At 46.4% G+C, this 25,767-nt stretch overlaps 1 protein-coding gene across 3 annotated transcripts in view; it reads right to left on the bottom strand.

The window, feature by feature from the left end:
- The window catches only part of LOC108929005 (myosin light chain kinase, smooth muscle-like), a 61,273-nt gene that overhangs the window by 20,250 nt on the left and 15,256 nt on the right, over positions 1 to 25,767 (bottom strand). For 2 of the 3 annotated variants that reach the window (XM_018743274.2, XM_018743275.2), the window contains exons 3-14: positions 21,247 to 21,454; positions 17,722 to 17,770; positions 17,185 to 17,344; positions 16,914 to 17,079; positions 16,492 to 16,513; positions 15,829 to 16,286; positions 14,835 to 15,038; positions 13,057 to 13,191; positions 10,106 to 10,258; positions 4,477 to 4,614; positions 1,721 to 1,918; positions 789 to 1,035 (exon numbers count right to left, since the gene is read on the bottom strand). In XM_018743274.2, coding sequence (XP_018598790.1) covers positions 789 to 1,035; positions 1,721 to 1,918; positions 4,477 to 4,614; positions 10,106 to 10,258; positions 13,057 to 13,191; positions 14,835 to 15,038; positions 15,829 to 16,286; positions 16,492 to 16,513; positions 16,914 to 17,079; positions 17,185 to 17,344; positions 17,722 to 17,770; positions 21,247 to 21,454 — 2,138 coding nt within the window. The remainder of the gene's footprint in view (positions 1 to 788; positions 1,036 to 1,720; positions 1,919 to 4,476; positions 4,615 to 10,105; positions 10,259 to 13,056; positions 13,192 to 14,834; positions 15,039 to 15,828; positions 16,287 to 16,491; positions 16,514 to 16,913; positions 17,080 to 17,184; positions 17,345 to 17,721; positions 17,771 to 21,246; positions 21,455 to 25,767) is intronic. The other variant, XM_018743276.2, reaches the window with a different exon arrangement.

Here is a 25,767-nt window from a genome sequence, read left to right as displayed (position 1 = left end):
CTCTCATGATGTTCCCATATTGCAGGATAATAATGCCTCCATACATGCTGCTGAACAAATTCAAGAGTTGTTTCATGAACAACGGGACTACATCAAATTCCTTCCATGGCCTCCCCGATCACCAGATCTAAACATCACTGAACCTTCATGGGAATTTCTGGAGTGCAGAGCTCCACCACCTTCATCTCTCAAAAAACCGTAGCTTTTCTTCTGGGGGAACGCTGCGATATCCCAGTACACGCAGTTCAGGACTTGAATGGAAGCATTCCGTGAAGGATTTAAGCTGTTCTGCACCTAAAGGGTGGCCCTGCTCCTTATTAGGGCCTTGACGGAATACATAGTTGGATGTTTCTGTTATTTTGTCCATCCCTTGCGTGTAATATTTTAACCCCTGAGTGCCCAGACCCTCCACACAGACCCTTCGCCCTCGCCCGCTGGCTCGGTCCTCACATCACCCTGCGTTTATGTTTCAGCGTTTCACACACGGGCCATATATGGCAATAAGCATCTTGGGCACTCATTCCTTCAGTGGGAAGAACGGAGAAGACACTTCCACAACTACACTGCTTTGTCACGTAGTAAGTATGTGCTGTGTGCAACTGCAGACGCTCTTTTTAAAATGTTGCTCCTCAAAATGGAAATGAGCGAAAGACACTCACTTTGCTCATTCCCCTTACAGGAAAGGCCAAGATGTTTGCCAGACATAACTGGAAAGTTACTGCATCGTGGTTTCCACGTCACATAATCTTAAGAACATTGAGGAGAAAGTGCAGATAAAGGGTCCGTACTTGAGGATGATTTCGTATTCTCCAGCATGGTGGGTCTTGACCCTCCTGATAAGAAGGGAGACCACATCCTCCTTCTGCAGGATCTCAAAGTCCCCTCCTGATGACAGCTCTTGGCCATCCTTCTTCCAGAGGAATTGTGGGAAGGGGTCCCCAGCAATGGCGCACGACAGCAGTGCGTGCTGGCCCAACGTAGCCGTCGTGGACTTGGGCTTGCTGATGAACCAGGGCTGGACACCATCCTGAGGTTCTGAAACAGAAGGATGGGACCCTCACCACCTGGATCTACTGATCCCACTACCACACAAAAAAAGAGGCAGCAGGGCGGTTAAGGTGTCGACATGTCGCAAGGTTTACATCCCTGGAGGACCAGTGCCGTAAAGCACTTAGACTGATTAATTCCACCAAAATCCAGAGTAAACAGCACGAGCGGAAAAGTGCAGGTGCTGTGAATTAGTCTAGATGTGATCTCAGCAAATACATAACAGAAAAAAAAATGTATAATAACACGGAGTCCATGAACTCTTGGATTCCTCTTGACTTACATATTTTCGGTCTACCTTGTTTTAAATGCTGGTCACATAAACAGCATTTATTATTGTTATTTATTTACCTGCCAGCTTTGCCGAAGACACGGTGAAAAAAATTTATACGCTGGATTTACATTCACATTTATGCATTCGGAAGACATTTCTTAATGTACAGCTGAAAGTATATTGCAAGAAACGTCACCAATGGGTGAAATGTACCGATTTTATACAGCAGGGCAATTTTTACTGTGTGAATGCATTGCAGGTACCTTGATCAGGGGGTACAACAGAAGGACTAGAGATGCATGAACGTGAGACCTGCAACATATGATGCTCTGGATGTTGTAGAAAGTCAGAAAAGACAAATCAGAGCTGCGTGTCTCCAGATGCTCTCATTGTTCGAACCTTGCACCGTGAGGATGGCCTCGGTGTGGGCCCCACCCAGCTCGTTCCACGCCTCACAGGTGTACTTCCCCGTGTCCTCCGGGAAGACCTCCTGGATCACCAGACTGTGCTCATTCCCCCGTCGCTCGAAATGGAAGTCCTCCGACTCTTGGACCTCCTCGCCGTTGTGCAGCCAGCCGACCCGGGGCTGGGGGTAGCCTGGGCAGCAGGGGGCAGAAGAGAGAAAGCTGTTTGATCAACATCAACCGTGAACTCTTCTTCAAGTCCATTTCACCACCGCTGGTTTGCTGGTGTGAAGAAAGCCTTAATATGTAACAGAATCCGTTCATTCGTTATAAATAATTGCTTGTCCAGCTCAGGGTCACAGAGGTCCAGAGCCTATCTTGGAAGCACAGGCAATGAAGCAACAGAGGACAATCACACACACATTCGCTTACACACACACACACACACACACACACACACACACACCAAGGGCAATTTCGAGTCACGAATCCACCTGAAACATGACTTTGGAGTGTGGGAGGTAACCAGAGCACCTGGAGGAAACCAACACAACCATGGGGAGAAAAGGTGTGCAGGGTAACAGCAGAGAGAAATGGTACCACTGACACCTCACTTTGAGTCCAGGGAGGAAAAGGCTGAAAAAGGCTCAGACCCAATACCCTGGAGTGAGGCTTTGTGTAAAAGACAGGGCTGAGATTGGCCAGGAACTGTCTGCAGCTGGTTTTTGAGAGGACAGCATGGAATAAACAGGCCATCGATGTAAAAACCCTCTCGACATTCTTGTACAGATGTTATCTGAATTTCGGTAGGGAGGCCAAAGATAAACCAGGCATCGGCGAGGGACGCCTCTCCGCTCTCATTTGACTTATTTATGTTACCGCCTCGAATCGAATAGAACGTTTGAAAGGACCTGAAGATGAACCGTAATGGAAAGCATGCGGGGAATTTCTCGAAATAAGGTACAGCAGCTATCAGTGAGACGTCCTGGCCAGAAGGCGGGATCGGGCTGGATCGCTCGCTGGGACACAACATCTTCGGGTTATTTTCCCCACATCACAAGTTTTAAATCCATGTTCCATTATTTATGTATCTGTCCTTATGTTTCTCCATCCACTTATACACCTAGATCAAGGTGACGTGCAACAAGGTATCTTTGCAGGACAGGAACTAACAACCTTCCGGCTACAAGTCTGTGTCACTGTCTTACGACCCTGTACTAAATTTAGCATTGTGGCATCCCACAATTATTATTTAATCATTAACTAAGTCCATAACCCTAAGCAGGAACAGCCTTTGATGAAAAGAGATAGATTTAAAACTTCTGATATGTAAAAAAAAAGAAAAATAATAATAATTTTATTTTTAGTAAAATGCCATATGGCAGGGTATGCAAAGCCAACAGATCTCCCAAAAATTACATTACTGTGCTTTAGGCAGAAATAATTTATCTGTATATGGGATGGAGACAGAATAATGCTGAACAGACCCAGAGAGAAGAAACAACATCGGACGTGCACCGCAGCGAGACCCTGAATATCGGATGATGATAATCGCACTGGGCCCGGGTCCATATCTCTCACACGGAGGAAATGCAGAAGGCAAAGCGCGCTGGTCCAAACAAATCGTCTCCAGGGCCATCTGAGGAAATGCCACGTGCCGCAGAAAGGCATCTGCTCCAAATCAAGGAAGACCCCTCCGCACGCCGACGGAGTCATAACCCGCCATCCGAAGCCACGAAGAGCCCAACAGACCCCTTTACCCGGTACTTTTCTGGAGACAAAAAGCATTAACGTGCATTCTTCTCAGTTTTTTCTCACCAATAATCTCCCTAAAAGCATCACAAAAATATACCAAAAACTGCACCGCTGAGTTATCCTGATAGAGCTCCAAATTTTTCCCAAGTTGTCCTCAAGCGCAGTTTCCAAATGCCAACATGCACCCGGAGCTACACGTCCGTTTCCTTATTTGCGGCAAGTTTTGGGAGTAAAGCAGTAGAGAGTTGCATGTTGTTACTGTGTCATTATTTAGAGTAACAATAAAAGTCGTTCATTTTTATAAGGTGATACATACATAGTATTTCCGCTCAATAATAATATTGAGTTTTTCTTTCTAATTTCTAACAGAAATCTTTCAGTCTGTCGGCACAAACTCAGTTCACATTGTAGTATGGTTACGGTTAGGGTTAAGGTTAGAGTTAGGGTTATGGTTAAGGTCAGGGTTAAGGTTAAGTGTTCGGCAAGTGCTGAGCTACATAATGACAAGGCCATGAAATACACCATTTATCCCGTTTTTCGACATTACATTAGCGTGTGGCAGTCAGCTACAGTAATTGAGGAAAAGGAAAAATTCACACACACAGTCTGAATCGCTTGTCCCATACGGGGTTGCGGGGAGCCGGAGCCTAAAGGCTGAAGGGGGAGGGGACACACCCAGGACAGGACGCCAGTCCATCACAAGGCACCCCAAGCAGGACTCAAACCCCAGACCCACCACAGAGCAGGACCTGGTCAAACCAGCTGTGCCACCACACCACCGTACCCCCTTTTATTACTAACAAGTAATATATATTACATTTTTTGAGTTGTGCGCTAATAGTTTGCAATTCCAACCAGCGGTGTGTGTTTTAGCCGTGAGGAACACCTGTACATCTGAAGATCTCTTACTTCTGCACCTGTAGCCATGGGTCAACCTTCCTACCTGTAGCTACACCTGCATGAGGGAGACGGGCAGTTACAGGAACGCACGTTTACCTGTGACTTCCACAGTCATGGTGACGCGGCTGCCGTCCATGACTTTCAGGTCCTCCAGCCCTCTGACGAACGCCGGGGCCAACGGCTTCTTCGCTTCCCCGACCCTGGTGGCCTTCGCCCTCTCGGAGGCCCTCCTCTCTGGAACCCAGCACACGATGTGCCTCTCCGTCATTTATTTGCACATGACTTGTTTTCATTGGAACCCTGTGCTTTATGCGGTAATGTAACCATCAGCACCATGGTACAGCAGAGGAATGGTAACATTCAGACTGCCAATGAAGGGATTTCACATTATAACTGCAAATACACCCACCCTAAGATGTTCTCTCTAAAGCAACGGACAGTTATTTACCCATTTATAGAGCTGAGTCATTCTACTACAGCAATTTAGGGTAAAATACCTTGCTCCAGGGTACTCCAGCTGGAGGTGGGATTCAAACCTGTGGCTTTTGGGTCCAAAGGCAGCAGTCTAATCATTGCACTACCAACTGCTCCACCTAACTGTAACTTAACCGAATATATTCTGGACTGGTCCAAAACCTCTGGTCTTCACTGCGTTGTAAAAAGATCTATCTATCTATCTATCTATCTATCTATCTATCTATCTATCTATCTATCTATCTATCTATCTATCTATCTATCCATTTGTCCTGGCTCTGCTTGTCTTTGTGTCTGTATATTTATTCTGCATACATAATATTTAGAAACACGAAACATACGAAACACACCCCTCTGGGAATGGGTCACAAAGGAAGTACTGTGAATGTTTAGGTCACACAGAGTAACAGGACATTTTTGGGATGGAAGGAAACCCAAAATGAGGGCATGGCCAAGACCTCCTTCTGCGCTTATTGAGCTTATTAATGCTTTCGGAAGAGTCGTTTTACAAAGTCGTGAAGAGCGACAGCGGCCCAATACGCCACTTTATTTCTGGACGTTTTATTCCGCACTCCTGGTGCTGCTTGAAGTTTTGGCTTTGATAGCGCACCTTTAAAAAAGTGATGCTATCTTGCTATCTTCTGCAGGGTAAACTCCTGGTGTCCAGTAAACTACGAGATGCTGTTGATGTTAATTCCCCGGAGGCTCGAGGCTGGAGATGGCGTGGGAAAATTTGGGGACGACCCTTTGCTGTTATCATCTCTAAGCCTGGTGCTCGAAACTGGCCTGAGAACCCAGAATGACGCAAGTCTTCAGCGCTCACTGAAGATGGCATCTCTTACAGTGATGGCGGGTTGCGTAGGAGAACCCAAATGGTCTGGTTCCAAAAGACCGTCTCCCCATGCTGGGCAATACAACTCACACGATGGTTCAAGTCTCATTATCTCGACTGTGACCGGGAGACGTCGTGTGTGTTGGTCCTGGGTGTAAGCAGTGAGGGATGTGGAACTCCAACACATCAGTGTTAGCTCTCCTGCACCTGCAGGGTGTAGAGATAGTGGCCACCTTTGACATGTCATGTATCACATGAATTTCTCTGGAATATTCTAGCAGGGCCTAGGATGGAGAGGCAATACAATTGAAAAGACGTTAAAAATATATTGTATGAAAACTTGCTTTTGCTCTGTTGTGGTGGAAAGAGCTCCCTCTGCCCCTCAGAGCTGCTGAATCCATCCAGCATTCAAGAATGGTATCAAACCCATCTCTTTCCTGATCTCCTGACAGCGCCATAAATGACTACAAACACCACCTGCTATGTATTTCCTATTTGAATGTCACTTCTATAGGCAGCTACTTGAGGGATGTGACCTAGCAACATGGTGGTGTCGAAAATCCAGTGTTAATGTCTAAAGTGCTTTGTCTTATTGATGAACTTCTCTTTACTACTAGTTTTATGCCACTTTGGGGAAAAGCTGAATTAATAAATCTCAGTGTAACTGCTGTAAAGGTTCACAGACATTCAAAAAGCATGCGAGGGATGTGATGGGAGAAAATGGGTTCCGAACATAGCTCCAGAGCGACACGGTTCCTTTACAGGGACAGAAAGCGTCACGAAGCAAAGTGGATTGCGCTGCCATTGAAAGGTCTTGGAGCCAATGGTGGAGGAACGAGTCCTTTTCCGTCCATCGCTGGCACGCTGGCACGCTGTCACCCGTCTAGGAGGACAAATGAACATCGGAAAATTTCTCGGGTTCCAGTACCAACACTCAGAGGCACACAGAGCCCAGCGCTGATGTTAGCACTAATCTGTTGAAAAACTATTTTGCTTGCTAAGTAAATACCATCTGACAAGGTCTTGGGCGCATCGCTGGGTAAACTGGCTCCAGTGTCCTCGAGCAGTGTAAAGGTACTGCGGTTCCATGGCCAAAATGTAGAAAGTGGGATCCGAACCATCGTGAGCGTGTGAAAACCAGACCAACACAGGCGAACACTTCTATATGATATGTAGTTTAAAGCAGGGAGTTGTAACGGGGGGTCTGTAAATGGGCTTTCGGATCTGTGAAGCAAAGGGCTGCTTTCAAAATAACACTGTAAAACTACTCACTTTTTCACACACACTTTCTGAACCGCTTGTCCCATATGGGGTCGTGGGGAACCGGTGCCTACCCAGCAACTCAGGGTGTAAGGCTGGAGGGGACACACCCAGGACAGGACACCAGTCCGCCGCAAGGCACCCCAAGCGGGACTCGAACCCCAGACCCACCAGAGAGCAGGACCCGGTCCAACCCACTGCACCACCGCACCCCCTCTCACTTTTTCAAGTCGGGCTCAATGGGGTTCAGAGTCTATCCCAGAATCATTGGAGCAAAAGCTGGGGGTCATCCCAGATGGGGGGCCAGTCCATCATAGGGTAGCCAGACACACATACACTATTGGAAATTTAGAGTGCTCAATTCACTTGACCGGGATGTCTTTGGATTGTGGGAGGAAACCAGAGCACCCAGAGGAAACCCATGCAGACACTGGCAGAGCATGCAAACTCCGCATAGACTGAGCAGGATTTGAACTTATGCCCAAACAGCCCAGGTGCTGTGAGGCCGCAGCACTACCCGCTGCGCCACCATGCTAACCACTCATAATTCACCCTGCGAATTATGAGAAATTAAAAATATTATAATGCTAATGATACCTATGACATAATGCGAGCGAAGGTAATCAATTTTCGGCGTAAAAAACCGAGTGATATTCATTTGTGGACATTTTTCTATGAGGAGCCCTTTGCTTTCATCTCATTCTTTTTTAGTGTTTTACGACAAATCAGTGCCAGCGACGGCTGTTGGCCGAAGTTACACAAACAGACAAATTATGAACATTTCGGGAGAGACACACAGACTGGTTCGCCGAGGCGCATTTGACTTTTGTTTTTTTTTTGTCTGGGGAAACGGGCTCGGTAAAGCCGGGGAGCACGAGTCGAGTCCCGCCGGTTTACCATATACGGTGCTCTCTTATACGTAGCGGCTCCGGGACTCATAAATCGAGGCTCCGTGAACTCCGGGAGCCAACCGGGTGCGAAAAGAGAGGACACGGCGTTTTCCTAAACACAGGCCCGTCGCGTGTATACATAGCCGGCGTGCCGCACGGGAGATCCAAGGCTTCTCCGAGATGTTTCCACTGGTGCGTGTTTAAACAGCGGGGCATCAGCGCCGACTCATAATCTGCACGACCCTGGTGAGTGTTTATACAGCGGCTGCGTCAATAGCCTGGAGCCCCCCACCCCCCCCGACGCAGCACTTCGGCCTCCCCCGTGGACAGGGGCCTCGAATCCACAGCTCCCCTGACGGACAAAGCGCGAACGCTCGAAGTTCCCAATTTCCTGCTTTATGTGACACTTTTATGAAAAGTTATTTGCATTTTTATTTAATTTATTATAGTATTAGGTTTATACACTCAGCTGCTTAGTGATTTATCCATTTATACAGCTGCCTGGGTAAGTTTTACCGCGTCAGTTCAAAGTACCTTCAGCGAGGCGACTACAGTAGGAGACTTTCGAATTCAAGGCAACAGTTGTAACCACTGCGCCACCTGCTGATTTATTTCAACAGCTACACTTTAAGAAATGCAATACAACGAGGGACAGTACATTATGCAAGAACGTGGGGTGTGGGACTTGAAGCAGAAACCTTCAGGATACACGTCCCTGTGCTCAACTGCAACGTTTTGTGTGATCAGCAAGAGCGGAAGGTAAACAAGCTGGTTTATTGTTTGAAAGCGGTAAAATACGGCGAGACCCTGGGATAGACGCGATCGGCTGAGAAGTTTGGGTTCGGCTCCATAAGTATTGCCCGTAAACGTCCAAACGGAACTTGAACGCGTATCCATGGAGGGGGACCGCCGGTGAGGACCTCCCCCGTGATGCTCTGGAACGATTTGGTCCATCGCGCCCCTGGGGTGCGCCCCATCATTCGGCTGAACGAGGTGTCGATATAGCGCTGGACCCCCAGCGGGAAGCGTGATGCTGCTGCCTTACCCCTAGTAGGGCTGCTTTTGTCTGAGGTCCTGGGGGGGGGGGGTGGGGGTGTGGGGGCTGGATGGAAAATATCAGTTCCAGTGTTTGTGTTCTCTTGGCCCTCTGGCAAACAGAGAGGACGACTTCAGCCTGACACCACCATGGGTGTCCAGACAGACCCCCCCCCCACTGCTAACCAAACTCAATGGGTGAGGGGGGAGTGGGGGAAGGGGTTAATAGAGGAGAGCCCCATTTAATCCCTTTATACATTTTTTGCATGTTTTAAGACTGCGAACGCAAAATACAACTCAGAGTTCCTCCACCACCACGCCCCCTGCTGGAATTTTGTTCAGACGCTTCTGTAATTAAGGAACGCTGCCAGGCAGCTGCCCAACGAGATGCAGAGCAGGGCTGCAGGGATCAGACGTTCACCTCGATATTTTCCCAGAACACAAGCTGTAGCACTTAGGTAGCGTTGGGCACTGACTCATCGAGTTGCTCTCATATTAGATATTAAATTACGTCTTAATGCAGTCGTAAAATAACCTGTTTATTCTTATTTTTCTTCACTGTCAGTATGGGGGGGTGGGGGGGCACTGGCATTTGCCTATATCTATCATTTAAACCTGTATTCTGCTATTTGACACAACACTCCTTCCTCACCATCCCTGCTTTACTACTCAAATATAGAATCATAATAATCAACACAATTTATTCTAATTAAATTCATAACGGATAGATAGATTTTCCTCTGGACACCCATCTGCAGTACTTCACCAATTTATACAGCAGGGTAATTTTTAGTGTACCATTACAGGTACAGCAGGGTACCACAGCAGATGATGGGATCCAAGCCCACGTGTTTGATTCCAAGGCGATCGCTCTAACTACTACGCCCCCTGCTGGCCTGCTCATACGGGGAGTGACAGAACAAGCTCTTGGTTCACAGCTGCTATTGAAGCTGTAGGACCGTTGAACAAGGTACTGACCCTGAATTGATGCAGTAAAATTTATCCTATTACACAAACAGGTAAATCATTTTAAGCAACTTAGTGTATTGAATTGAATCATAAAAATTTAAAAGTAAAAAGTAAAAATCACCTTAGTTGACTTACGTATGTTCTCAGCACCAGCGTTCATGATGCTCCATGTGAGGGGCATTGTGTATGTGTGTGTGTGTGTATGTGTGTGTGTGTGTGTGTGTGTATGTGTGTGTGTGGGGGGGGGTCAGAGGGCAACACCCACCTCTGACAAGCACCCTGGCGTTACACGCAGTCCTCCCGTGTGTGTTCTCCGCCACACACGTGTACGAACCCCCGTCCTCTCGAACTGCAGCCTGGACCTCCAGCTGGGCCTCGCCCCCCTCGTACGAGCAGCGTGACTGTGGGACGGGCTGGTCTGGAAGAGAACCAAACGGGAATCACACACAGGACTCAAACAGCGCACACATACACACACACACACACACACACACACACACACACACACACACACATACTGCCTCTTCTACCCACAATCTCGAACAAATGCTGCGAAATAGTTTAAAGTAAGAGGCTATAAATATCTAGGCAGAGATCTTCTCTGTTCTCACACTCCACTGTGTCCTTCTCAGCCCCAACGTTCATATCCATATTCAGATTTGTTTCTTTTCTCATGAGCTACATGACAAAAACTACGGGTCATCCTCCGTCCTCTGATAAAGAAAACATGAGAAACTACTGGTCATTCTTCCTCGTGGAACTTTGCTACCATAACTGTGTTTCTCTTTATGAACTATCCTAATCAAGTTGAAGATCAGTCTCTGTCCTCCAACTAGAAGTCAACACCTGTCCTCCATCTTGAGGCAAAATTCTGTCCTCCACGAAATAATTTGATCTTCTATTCTCAGTCTACAAGTCAATCTCTGTTGTCATCCCTCTTCAGGCCAACCTCTGTCCTCCAGGCAGAAGTCATTCTCAGTCCAGTATTTACGAGTCAACGTATGTCCTCCAACTACAAGTCAACCTCTGCTCTCCAAGAAGAACTCATCCTTTATTCTCAATATACAAGTCATCCTCTGTTGTCATCTACCTTCAGGTCAACCTCTTTCCTCCAAAAGGTCATTCTCTATTCTTCAAGTACAACTCAATCTACACCCTCCAACTACAAGTCAACCTCTGTTCTCCATCTTGAGGTCAACTTTTGTCCTCTGTCGTCCTACTTCAAGTCTTCTGCCTTCCGACAACAGGTCTACTCAATTTTAATGAGCCAGCTCATCCTGTCTACAGGTCATCTTCTCTCCTCATGACAAACTCATCTCAGTGACACCAACACTCAAAGGACCTCGCTCCACAATCCACTCAGCAAAAGGTACCGATTTATCACCTAGAATGTGCTGGAAACTGTGGTCCTCAAACCCAACATGAGACCCAACTGGACACAGGAGAAGAGCCCTTTGTGCTTTTCCATAACTCATGTCCAAGTTCTAAGAGCGAGGTGGAATTTCCCAGCTATGCAGACAGGATGCCAGCTCCACACTGGCCGCAAATGTCCCCCCGTCCCACCAGGAATGTGACCTTCTAGTTTCACACCACGATTTCAGAAGACAACAGCTCACCTGGCCGACAAAGGCTCCACCACACTTTTACCCCGGTGTTTTTTCCCCTCCTGGAATACACTGTGCTTTGGTCTGACATGTTCCTCAGAACAAAGACTTCTTCAGACTACATCTGGACTACTGTAACCGGGGTTCTGGTGTCACCAGAGTGATTGGACTTCAGAGCTCCTTTTCAATGGAGCCTTAATGTCCGCTATTGTAACTGTGTCCACTGATACAAAACAAACTCACTCACACACAAACACACACTCACACACATTTGCTGAAGCCGCTTGTCCCAAGCAGGGTCGCGGGGAGCCAGAGCCTAACCCAGAGGGCAGAGCTGGAGGGGGACGGGACACACCCAGGACGGGATGCCAGTGCATCACAAGGCACCCCGAGCAGGACTCAAACCCCAGACCCACAGTGAGTGAGACCCGGCCAAGCCCGCTGCACAAAACAAACTGTATTTTGAGAAAAAAAAATTAATGGAGTCACACCCTAAGGGATGAAAAAGTATCCAAGATAGTCACCCTCACTGTTTTATATGAAAGGGTTTCCTTGAACCAAGAGCTCTAATCTTCACCCCATTTCCCAGGTGTTCCAAACAGGAATCCAGGACACACCAGATGTGCGGTATTCAAAATGATAAAACTGTGCTATTTTTTTCACTGGATTCACTACAAAGTCACAGGGGCTTCGTGGGATTGCCAGAAACGAGAAAAGATGGTCCTCCTCTGCTGGGTAGGGTCAGTACCCTGGACCATTTTACATTTAGTTATTCACACACACACACACATTTTCAGAACCGCTCATCCCGTACGGGGTCACGGGGAACCGGAGCCTACCCGGTAACACAGGGCGTAAGGCCGGAGGGGGAGAGGACACACCCAGGACAGGACGCCAGTCCGTCGCAAGGCACCCCAAGCGGGACTCGAACCCCAGACCCACCGGAAAGCAGGACTGTGGGCCAACCCACTGCGCCACCGCACCCCCCATTTAGTTATTCATCAGACTTTTATTTTGCCCAAAGCAAATTACACTGATTTACCCATTTAGACAGCAGGTAATTTTTTACTGTATCAATTCAGGGTAAGCACTTTGACCAACAGTACTACAGCAGGAGGTGGGATTTGAACCAGAAGCAAGAATAAAGATGGTAGCTCTAACCACTACACCACCTGGTGCCCATCCCACCACAATTTAAGAGTAAGCAACATGTCACTAAACAGACGAATTTATTTTTTTTATTTTAACCCAGCCCTGTTACATGTCTATATTCTACATATTAAAGTACTTATTTTTGTTTTATTTATGAGATCTGACATAGACCAGCAGTAACACCCTGCCACCTTTGGGTCTGGAGGTCATGGGTTTGAACCCAGCCTCCTGATGTAGGACCCTTGGTCAAGTTACTTACCCTGAACTGGTAAATTTAAAAAATGACCCAGCTGTGTAAAGGGGTAAGTCACTGAAAGCTGCTTTGGAGAAAAAGAAATTATATGAAGGGCCTCATGTACATTTCGAGTGACATAATGAAACCGGTGGTGGACATTACTGCCCCCTGCTGGTGAGAACTGCCAACAGTGACAAGGTGAGGGCAAAGGCGCGGGGCCCTTACCGTTCAGGAGCCAGGTGACCCGGGGTGGGGGCCTGCCCTGCACGGAGCACCGGAGGATGAAACCCTGGCCCTCACTCACCACGCGGTCCTCCAACACGCTGCTGAACACTGGGGCAGTTCCCTCCAGATGGGGGCCTGGGGACAGAGGAGCGGCGGTTAAAGCACCGCAGATGGAAAAACACCCCAGTTACGGTCACATCCCACGTTCATCTTCCAGCTGCCAACTCCATTTGACTAAAACCATAACTTGGGCACAAAAAGGGAGTTTACAGCATGATCTACCCCCCTTTCCTTATTTAACTTCTCTGGATCTTTCATATGTACACTATTCTTCCGGAATATCCCGTTAAGGAAAATTGCCTGTACCGTACTGTACAGTACTGAACAACTGTACTGTAACTATATTTAGAGAGTTATTTATAAATAATGTTAATAAATGGCTGCTGGTATTTAGCAGGAGCTGGAAAAGATCTTTTGCTGGACAACATGTGGACAGATAATGGTGAAAATAACCATGAAGGAGGTTCGGGTATCATTTCCATCCTGTTGGTCAGGCTGCAGTGAAGCTGCTCTCCACAAGGTGGTGCCATTGGGCAGCACTTCCTTCACCAAAAACCTAGAGCTACTTATGACATCTGACATTTAGGCTCAACAAAAGGAGCTTTCTGAATGGTTTCCAGCAAGTGGACTCAAACTCTTTACTGATACTGCATATATGTGCACTGAATAGTATTTATTACATTATCAATAAATGCATCATCGATTTCCATAATTCTAAGCTCAATTCCTTTCCAGGGTTATGATAATGCATCAAATGGGCGAACCGAGGTACACAACCCATGAGGACCCCCCGCTGCCCTCATTCTTGTTATCATCAGCAGTTAGTGAGGGATCTCACAAAGATTATGACTATAATAATTTTACGTATGATAAAACCGGGAGCCGAAAGCCCTGCGTTCACGAAAGCCGTCGTCTCATGGGCACGATTGTTACACAAACGGCCATTCTTCACCTTCCTGCCTCGCTCATGCACGACAGCATATCTGAGTCCATCCAACACCAATATTCCTCCATCACTGCAATATAAAAAACCTGTGCTTACAAAAAAAACACAATTTAACAGAATTTTTAAAAATTTTTAGTTATGCCGATTTTTGCGTTGATTATGATTAAAGTTTACTAATTACAAAAATACCACAATTTCCTAGAGTGTCAGTTTCAGTTTGGTACCTTGCTGCCACTGGAAGATTCCAGAAGGCACCAGAACATTGTGGAGAGAACCAAAACATTCCAGAAAGTGTCAGATCCTAAAAGGTACTGGAATATTCAATGTTTGGAACCCGGTGCCAAAATTCCCCGAAGTTTGCCAATTTCAGAAATGTGGAATTTTTCTCCAAGAACTGACATATAGTACAAACTACCACTAACAGTGCGATTAATGTAAAGAAACTGAATGGAAAATGTAAAAAAAAGAAAAAAAATCCATATAAAGTTTTGTTGCATTCTATTATTTTTAATTTCTTCAGCTCCCAGGTGACTTAACAGCGTTTGGTTTGTACACTGCACCACTTACTATGATTTACCCATTTATAAAGGAGGCAGATTTTTACCTTGATCAGGGATACGGCAGCAGGAGACGGGATACAAACGTTTGTATTTCCGAGACGAAGGCAGCAGCTCTAACTACTATGCCCCCTGCTGTCTTAATTTCTGCACGTGTCCATATGACGATATAATACTAGGTAAAGAATGTCATGTTACTAGAGTCCTTCGCTTACTTTTGACGACTAGGGCCCAAGTGGCGGACGCCTGCCCCCTGCTGTTGGACGCCGCGCACCCGTAGCTACCGGCGTCCTCCTTGCAGACTCTCTCCAGGCAGAGCAGGTGCAGGCTGGCCTCCTGCTGTATCTTCATACCCGGACCGCCTCTCAGAACCAGGCCGTCTTTGATCCAGCTGAGTGTCGGCGCCGGGGAACCCGAAACTGGAGCGCAAACACAGCAAAAGCAGGACATGTGACTTATCAGCCCGCTGCGCTCTTGCAAACCAGCAGGTGGCGCAGCGGCTAACGAAAGAGGATGGACTTTTGGAAAACATAGCTGGCTGCGCAGTAGTTCCGAGCTGGGATCTGCCGCCAGAAGGACGCTTGGTTCAAGTCCCAGGGACAAGCACTTCGAAAGATACTCCACTCTATAAGCAGCTACTGTGTAAAACTGCAAGAAGCTCAAGTTTCTAAAGCAAATATCAGCAAATGTGTCGAACTTATGGTCATTACCATGTCATTAATGAGCCAATGGCTATGGAACCGAAGCTGCTGCTGTACCCTTGAGAAAGTTATTGGCGTACCGCAGTAAACTTTCAGCTGCTTAAATAAGTCAAAAGACAAAATTAGAAGCTGCGCAGGTCCCTTTAAACTGAACGGCTCCCAAGAAAATGAGCTTTTGAGTTTAATAACAGAGACCAAGAATTTTTTCCAGACTCCCAGTGGACATTTCTCCTCTGAAATTCTGCATCAATAAAACCCCAAAACCCCATCTGCACTACTTGTTATTGGTCTCCAAAAGGCCAAGAAAGCCATTATTGCGCAGAAGTCGCCACCGTGACATTAAGCAACATTTACATTAAAACATTTTTTATTAGAGGTTTCAGGAACGAAGAACAAAACAAACTTGAAATGAAGTGTCTGCTGCCAGTGCTCATTCCAAAAGCCAGAAAAAACTTCATAGTGCGCAGTGATTGGATGTCAGTCACCGTGGTGACGCAACATCAGTTACCTTGGCAACAAAATGTGACTGTTGCTCCTTCCAGAACCTCTTGGCTCTGGGGCTGAAGGTCAAACTGGGGAGGAGATCCCATCACCTCAAACCTATCCTCCCTCAGGAACTTCCCGCTCCCAGTTTTCGGTTCCGGGTACGTGGGCTCTTTGGCCGAGAGCGGGGACGGACCACAAGGCCGGACGGACTCCCCTCCGGGAGCCGCAGGCTGGCCGGAGTGTGGCCTCTCGGGGTCAGCCCTCCGCTGTGAGATCGCAGCCCAGCTGGGGGCATCGACCCTGATCTCAGAGGGGAGCTTGGTGGACCTCCATGTCTCTGTGTCGTTAGCGCGAGGCTCCTTGACCTCCTTTCTCTCTGGTGTCCTAGAAGGCGTTGGACCGGAGACGAGACACTGTCTCTTGTCTGCAGGCAACTCGGATGTCTTTGGAGCAGGAATGGCAGGAGCAACAGCACCGGCGCTGGGTTGGGACACCAGGAAAGAGGAGCATCAAACGTGAAGTCGCACGGAACTCCAGTAAAAAGCAGGTTGGTGAAAAATATACATTTATGTTTCACATAAACAAATATATACAAATAAACAATACATAAATGAACAAAAACAGAGCTAAACTTGTATATCACAGCATCTGACTTCTTTAAATGCAAGGAAACATCCCGACTTACATGTCTGCTTCAGCAGAGGAACCTATGAGGAAAAACAGAGAATATTGATTGAATACATTTTTATTTACTTGCATGATGCCTTGAAGAAAAACATCAGCTAAATAGACATTTATATATAATGCATATTAACACATATATATGTATAAATACATACATATATGCGCATATACAGTATATATACTGTATACATGCATACTATGGTATATATATATATATATATATATACACATACATATATAGGCCTATGTATTTCAAATATTATATGTATCTATTATAAATATATGTAAATGTATATTTACACATATATTTATAATAGATACATATAATATTTATAATACACAGGGGCTTGTTGGGATGATTGTTTTTGTGCAGCAATATGAATCTCATGTCTATTGGTTGATCAGCGTTTAACTGGTCCGCACCCTGAATGGTCAGCTCCGCCGTGGCCATAGCCTTGCCGGCATTGTTCATCACGGAGCAGGTGTACGTCCCTGCGTCCTCCGCTCGAGCATCGGAGACCTCCAGGAAGTGGACCCCCGACCGCTCGAACATGTTGAACCGCCCACCAGGTTGGAGTTCCATTTCACCCTGAAAGGACCAATAGGGAGTGGGCTAGGGGCAGGGCTTCGGCCTCACAGCAGCGGAGATGGTCTGTAACGCATTCTCAGGCTCCGCCCACCCCGTTTGATGCACCTTGAGCCAGACGACCTGGGGCTGCGGGCGGCCCGTTATTTTGGCGGAAAACTTTCCGCTCTGACCAACGTTGAGGAAGAGGCGCGAGGGCTTCGTCACGAACTTCGGCGGACTCTCCCCCCAGATACTGGGCCTGTTCTCCACCGCAGGAACCCGTCCCCTGGAATCATGGTGAAAAAATACGACGGCGAGAAAGCCACACAATTCAGTTCATTAAGAAGGAAATATGACAATGGGTCACGTTGAGGACGCTCAGGAAAAATAAACAAGCAAGAGTTCCCATGTTAAAAAATTACTCATTTTGTTGAAAACGAGGACAGATGTGCAAACCGTCAAATATGAGAAAAATGAAGTGTGTTACTAATTAAATGAAGAAATACAATATAATACTATATTACATTATAGCACAATATCAGAATATTGGGCAATATTTTTAAGTCAGTGATGTGTAAATGAGAGAAAAAAAAACTCATGACCATGTGATACAGTTTGGACACAAATGTTTGTAAGGAGCTGAATGTGAAAAAGCGCCCTTACCCTGCTGTTCTGCTGGCAGAGGGGAGGTTGAACCTTTTCTCTCCATTTCCTGTTTGTGGCGAAAAATATGCTGATGGTGTTTATCTGGGCAAGTTGCACAAGTGGTTCCAAGCAATAAAATCCAAGCAACGGCAATAACTCCAAGGCTAGTTCAAGCACTTCCCCTCCCATTCCAAGCTAACTGCTGAAGTCTAACTTCTTTTCATCCTGTTGCAACTTTGAGAACTCAAGGAAATGCTCTACAGTCCCAACGATGATCATCCTGAACCATCAAGAAGCCCTAAAGACACCACGGGAAGAGACAGCATGTTACAAAATCGGAGTACACTCTTGCAGCAAACAATTTTTCATATTTGACACTGTTTGTATCCAAGATATTAGTCCGAGTTCTCATTACTGTCCACCTTCACCAGATGGTTCTTTTGGGTTGCTGTCTTGCTGAAGAATGAAGAACTGTCCAACCCACCGTAATTCTGATGGAAGTGGCCGTCATTGGGTGGGGGGTGCGGTGGCGCAGTGGGTTGGACCAGGTCCTGCTATCTGGTGGGTCTGGGGTTCGAGTCCCGCTTGGGGTGCCTTGCGACAGACTGGCATCCTGTCCTGGGTATGCCCCCCCCCAGCCTTATGCCCTGTGTTGCCAGGTTTGGCTCTGGCTCCCCGCAACCCCGAATGGGACAAGTGGTTTAGAAAATGTGTGTGTGTGTGTCCGTCATTGGAAAATGCTATGACAACCAGGCTAGCTGAGATCACTGTGGACTTGGTGAAGACCATCAACTCTGTGACCAGCACAGCATCCCCACAGCATTACACTGCCACCACCATGTGGAACGGTGGGAATCACACAGGTAGTGCTCATGATCTCAAACTCTCTTAGTCTCACAGAAACTCAGAAGCTGCACCATATATATCCAGTTTTGACTCATTGGTCTTTGAGAGTGTTTTACACTCGTGAAAAGGCCAGTGCCTCTGTTTTTTTGGCCCAAGCCAGTCTGGTTTCAAGCAGGTGTAGACAAACTTTTGAGTGGTCCCGCAGATGCTATGCAAAGGAACCATTGGCTGTTAACAGGCCATTTTCTTCCTGATGGGAGAACAATCCAGTCTGGGTTACGAAAACAGTCGAAGGCCACTGGGCTGCTGTAAGGGGCTTGCTGGTGAACATGCTGACTGGAACGGGACTCCGCCCAAGGGGTAAAAACAGGGACAGGCCTGGGTGCTTGCTCCGCAACACTGGATAACCCATTAACAAGGAAGAGCAATAAAAATTCACGTTATTCTTTAAACCAAGAGCCACTCTAGGCTGAGATGAGCTACTTGCATGATGGACTCTGTGTAGATTCATGCGGCTGGGTTTTCAATGCCCTGATTTAGGAAAAAGATCAGTGTGCCTCACCATGATTTTACCAGTTTCTGGTTTTAACAAGGCGGGGAAACTAGGCAGACCCTGAAACTCACAGTCATGTGCAATGTCACTGTCTCAGGGATCTGAAATCCATTAATTTCACTACCTTCACGGCTACTGTCTTCCATCATAACACTAACTGGACACCTTAAGGGCAGATAATGATTTTTTTTTGGTTTTAATACTCTTTTTTTTATTCATATTTTAATGACATGGGTATTTAACCGAAGAAATTAATGGCTAACTAGACAAATTTTCCGAAAGATACCAGACAAACCCCTCCCCCCCGGTGGCATTTAAATTTGCAGCCATCTCTGCCCGTAAGCACAAGTTCTTGCAGCCAGAGGCAGAACCTAAGATGATCAACAGAGTGAACTTGAGAAAACATCATTGGTTTGCATCCCAGAAGCTCTCCATACCATTTAGAATGGTTCTTAACCCAAACTGCTTTAGTCCACCGTGCCAAAGCTACAGGGACAGTAGTGAGTCTGAAGGTTGCAGGTTTGAATCCCACCTATTGCTGTAGTGCCCTCCAACAAAGTAGTTACCCTACATTGCTGCAGTAAAAATTACCCAGATAAATAAATAATTGTAAATAGACTAACACTAAGTTTCCTTGGAGCAAAACATCACCTAATGAATAACTAATGTATCGTTGGGAAATTATAAGATGAAGAAATATAATTCTGGAGAATTATGCTGAAGGAATTTCAGCAGTAACAATAATTATTTATTATTTCCCATGAAAACAGTGTCAAAAACATATCCAACTCAGAGTGGTGAGGTTCTTAACCCGGCTCAGATTCCCACTATGCAAGCAATAGTTTCCCACTGCATGCCAGGGCCAGGTGTCCCCGGGACCTCACTTGCTTCCCTGCCTGGGGACGTGGTTTGGTTCCAGACCCCAGATCCCGGTCGGATGGCACACCACATCCCAAGGCCGTGAGAGGATTAGCGAACGGGTTCGATCCAGGGAAAAAGAAGGTGTTAATAAACAGGCCTGCGCGAGCGGCTCCACGCAGGGGATCTCTGTAGGAAAGGAGTCCGAAGTGGACTTTGGCCAAACAAACACATTATTTCTCTTCATGAGCAAAATAATAGCTTTTTATTAACCGCCTAGCTTGTCTGAAAGTAGAAAATAAGCAAATGCATCCAAACGGCAATTTATTCAGTGTTATCTGGAGTCATTGTGACGGCAAGTGCTGAGAGTGGTTAACTGGGAACCGTGTGTTTAGCACAACAAGAGGGCTAAAGGAGCAACCGCAAGTGTTGGCCCGCAGCGAAAGAGCTAAATAAAGCCCACGTGCTACTGTTTACGACGTAAGTGCGCTTGCAGGAGCTCTCCTCCCCTGCTGCCAGGGTTCGAGAAGCAAGGAGCGAAAGCGTGCAGCCCGACCAGGACCAAGAGGCGTCTCTTTCGCTGCTCCAGCTTTAGAACCCTGTCTGTTCCCGTCGCTCCGACACCGAGGAAGGAGCTTCAGAGCAGCTTCAGCAGTAAACATCACACCCCAGAAACGTACAACTGTGCACCGATTTTACGTCGACCGGGTTTCGTGTGTAAGAAGAAAACAGTTTTACGTTTAAACAGACTATCTTCTCAGACTTTTCACACATGTATAGCTTTACACTAACTTTACACAGACTCTGTACCTTTTTGTTGACTTTACACACACCCTATGCTTTTACACTGACTTTACATGGATCGTATACGTTTACATTGATTTTACACAGACCCTGTACCTTTACACTGACTTTACACAGACTCCGTACCTTTTCGTTGACTTTACACAGATCTTGTACCTTTACACTGATTTTACACAGACCTTCTACTTTTACACTGACTTTAAACAGACCATGTACGTTTCTACTGACTTTACACTGACATTATACAGACCTTATGCCTTTAGACTGACTTTACACAGACTCTGTACCTTTACACTGACTTTACACAGACTTTCCACCTTTACACTGACTTTAAACAGACCATGTAGCTTTCCACTGACTTTACACTGACTTTATACAGACCTTATGCCTTTAGACTGACTTTACACAGACTCTGTACCTTTACAATGATTTTACACACACCGTAGAGCTTTGTAGCTTTAATTGGACTTAAGGGACAGCACCTTCCACAGTGAGTGTGACGGTGATTTGGCGACTCCCGCCGTCGTTGAGAGCCTCACAGGTGTAGCGGCCCCCGTCTTCCTCCCGGACCCCGTGAACCACCAGGCTGAAGGCCCCACGAGGGCCCTGCTCCATGGTGTGATGCTCTCCAGGGGTCAGAGGCTTCCCGTCCCTGTACCAAATCACCTGGGGCTCGGGGCAGCCTTTCACCTGCAAGAGGGCATTGGCATACACACAGACACACACACACACGTTACTGATATGCACACTTAGATGCACATCATATGGCGGTTCATTAATATCCATAAATCATGTCACCGCAAAAAGGGCCAAAAGATTCCAAACGAGGAAATAACTCTCCATGTAAAAGTTAACTAACAGTCAAACCCAAACTCTGAAATCGTTTTTATGACTTACAGACGCAATTTACGCACACGTATCACGATGAATGTCGTTGCCCTCGAGGACACTAAATGTTAAAAAACAGCCGTAAATGTCCATCCCTGAGAATATAATACATTTGGTTTTGAAAAATTTCGTTCCGTTTGAATTCCGACCACAGGAAACGGGCGGACGCAAAACGAAACCTCTCTCCAGCCCAAACTACAAAAGTACGTTTGAACCCAGAGCTACAGCGGTTTCAAAGTAATTGTCGTAACTTAACAAGCCATATATTACGGTTGAAAGTTTATTCGGAAATGTAAAAAGCAAGTTCCAATGCCTATAACCAATAAATCATGATATATTTTACTGAGACACCCTAAAACGCTAATCAACTCTACATATATGCACAGCCACTATGAGTTCCCTCACGCACCTTACCGTGGTAACACCTTTACCACGAAACATTTCTCATATTTGTGAAACATACAAGCTCACACAAATGCAGTTTCTTCAGCTAGTTCAAATATCAGAAATACAGAAAAGTATTACAGCATTTTCTAGTATCTTGACACAGTGGATCAGAGGGTACAGTCGTGCTTAGGGCCACTGGCCTGCGATCAGAAACTCAGGTTCGAATCCCTATGCCCTGTGCAGCACGCTGAATTAATGTACTTACCCTGGATTACTCCAGTAAAATTACCTAACATTATAAGCCATGTTTAAACACAGGTTTCAGATTAATAATGATTATAATAAACAATTAATAACCATACCAGTTCCTCCTGTAATTAGGGACCTAACCATTTTTTGCTGTCATTATTATTATTATTATTATTATTATTATTATTATTATTATTATTTATCAGTAGGTCAAATTAAAAAAACTTTACATATTTTGTAAAATACATAAGATTATATGTAAACTGTATATGATACAAAAAGATAAAAGATTTTATAAATCTTATTTATAAATTCATTTTACAAATCAGGTTGGGCTCAAAGTGTCAAAATACATGGTGGTCCCTTCCATGGGCCCCACCTCAACCCCACCTCCCCTCCCACCACCAACCATCCATTATTTTTGTTATTCTTTTCCGATTTCTTACACTTAGCTGATTAAACTGGTCCGGCCCATTATCGCTGTACCTGGAAACTAGTCCCTAGGCAGCGGTGTGTTTCGTTTTCATGCTGAGGGCAGAGAACGACCCCCCAGGATGCTCGGCGTCTCACGGTAACGAGGGCCACCGCACAGCGTCGCTAATGAACCTGGTGCCTCCCGGAGATGATGGCGGCCGTCAGGCTCCTCTTGAAAGCACTGGTGCCTCTTTTTCTCCCTTGGTTCACCTCAGTTCGAGGTCATTTCCTTAATCTCGCTGCACTTGTTTTCTCTCAAGTCTGTCAAGCATCGCAAATGTGCAGGAAAAGTCCACAGCTAATAAGGAGACCATGTGGGAACTCCTACCCTCCATCTCCATGGGTCTCCCCCATTTAGCCTTCCTCAACCACCCTCAGCCCAGCGGAGCTCATGGAACGGTGCGTTTCTGAAGGCAGTTGAAGTGAACCAGAGCGAACCGCGAATGTGACCCCCGACCCTGCTTTGAGGATCGACCGCAGCCGTCCTCCAGGAGGCCGAATTCCGTTCCGAACTCGCCGGCGAGACGAAAAGGAGACACCCCAACCGTGGCAGCTGTGGCTAATTTCAGATCGAAAAATACAAATTAATACGCCTCGACAGCTTGTAGGGAACGGATTGATTCCATATGGATGCCGAATTCCAGCACAGGACAAAGAACACGAAGCAGAACTATAAAGTACGCCTTTCGGGCTCCAACTCACATTCCGAGCTGTCAAGTCGGTCTCCCCTAGTTCCAGTTGCGAACACACGACCTCCAGCATTTGGGCCGCTCCTTAGATATGCCCAAAAGCAGCAATATCGGGGTGGAGGAATTTATTAAATCAAAGCGGACACTGGCATTTCCTCCCGAGCTCCTGATCTTCTCACTCTCTCCGCAGAGAGTCCTCCCGGTAACTTCCCCCTTCATAAAACTACCTGTGGTCAAGATCGCTGCCTCAAAAATGCACCAAAAGAGAAGGATTGCACGCCGGAGGGGTGAGCAGCTCTAAAGCTGTTTACCCAGCATGCATTCTTTCTTTTTTTGTTAACCCGGTACGTAACCAGACAGTCAGGGAGCAGCAATCCGTCCCGACGCCTCCTGGTAGACTCCAAGATGGTGGCAACTGGTCCAGATAAAATGACGTGGAACTTGGTGCATGAACTTGGTGCATTTGGCAGCCCACGGGCGCCCCTCCGCTGTACCAAAGCATCCAGACTGAAAAGTAAACAAAAACGAGACGTCTAAAGAGTCATAACAATCGGGGGTCCGGCCAGAGGTGCCACATGCCAGAGAGTCGCTACAAAACGCCACAGCACTTCTGAACAAATCTGGTCCAGCTCAAAGACTCCGGAAAGAAGCGGATCACAACCTCACAGATATTCTTCTAAAGCTAGAGCTCTACTGTGTTACATTAATGATGTTAATACAAGAGTTTGTTTCTCAGCATGTTTTCCACACTGTTCGTTTGACCGCGTCGGCCAGCTTAGCGGATTTCCCTCAAAGCCTTTAAACACTGTTTTTTGTATGTTTTTACACTGCTCATTAGCTAAAATTGGCCGTTCTTAAGGCTCTTTTCTAGCTGCGGCCACAGCAGAATGTTTCCCACGATGCACCGCAGCCCGGCTGCCCGTTTCTGGGTCTCTCCCCAAGTTTGATGCTGTAATTGGAGAAAGATGGATGATGGATGGTCAGGGAGTGGGGATGCACTCAGCATCACTGCACAATACAGGGTTACTCAGGAAATACTCAAAAAAAAGAGCAGGTAGCATAGCTGTTAGAGCTTTTGCCTTGGACTCAAGGGACCTCAGTTCAAATTCTCTTTCTGCTGTTGTACCCTTGATTGAGGTACTTACCCTAAACTGCTGCTGTAAAGGTCACCCAGCTGTTCAAATAGGTTCATCAGTGTAAACTACTCAGGAGGCAAGTCCCAAATAAATACATTTAAATACGGAGATGAGTTTTGTGGTCTTGAATTATTAAGTCAACAGGGGAAAGTTATATGTGGATCACTGTGTTAATTACCAGAAGAACAAACTCACTGACCTTGTTTGAGCAGAATCTGACTTCTGCACCATCAACTATTTATTTTAATCTGTACTTTATGTTGAAGGGAGTTTCTGTCTTAGTGCACCCCATCACCCCACTCTACATATTGGTGAGGTGCCCATCACACCTGCTGGAAGGTGAGCTCTTTGAGAGTTGTTAGGTCAACTTTACCGCCACCTTTGTGGTGGCCATGGGTCCAACCCCCAGTACGGTTACTGGTCCGCAACGTGTCTTGAACCTGCAGCCCTCGAGCCACATGGCCATAGTGCTTATAGTATCATCATAGGAACATCTAGCACATGTCCTGCTGCTTTCATTATGGTGGACAACATGGCCGAGACGAATAGTCTGCCTTGGTGAGGAAGGAAAGGTAAAGGGGTGGGACAAGTTGGATGCTTTTACCCACAATCCCTCTGCACCCACATTACACTGTGCAGCAGACAGAACCCAGAGAGATCAGCACATACTAACCCCCTTGCCTTGGAGACAGGTCAAGAGTTGCCAAGTGGACACAGCAGGTAGCACGAAGGTTACAGGACTGAACCGACCACATCGTCATTTCCATATTCTCAGCGTAAATTATTTGAATATATAAACTCATGTAATAAAATTCACTCATCTGAGCTTCAATGTGAACGTCATCTTGGAGAAATTATCTGAACAGTATGGAGGCTTTTTTTTTTTTTTCCACTTTTTAATCTTCCTAAAGCATCTTGGCAGTTGTTGAGGTGCTGCATTATAGGAAAAGATTACAGAATGGACAATTAGTCAGCAAAAAGTATCGATGGTATCAGCCATAAGAGAACATGCCTATTATTAAAGCGACTGCAGGATTATCACCCAGAGGCCAAACGGCAATGTTTTCCGGGTGAAAAAAAAAACAAGAAAAACAGTTCAGACACCAAAGATAACAGTGCACGGCGTCTTCTGATAGGTCAGACTAACTGCAGGAACGCAGCATCACGTCTCCGTTTCACT

This window comes from Scleropages formosus, chromosome 14 (genome assembly GCF_900964775.1).
Source record: "Scleropages formosus chromosome 14, fSclFor1.1, whole genome shotgun sequence".
Classification (NCBI taxonomy): Eukaryota; Metazoa; Chordata; class Actinopteri; order Osteoglossiformes; family Osteoglossidae; genus Scleropages; species Scleropages formosus.
Note: the sequence above shows the minus strand (reverse complement) of the source record. Positions and strands in the feature narration are given on the sequence as shown.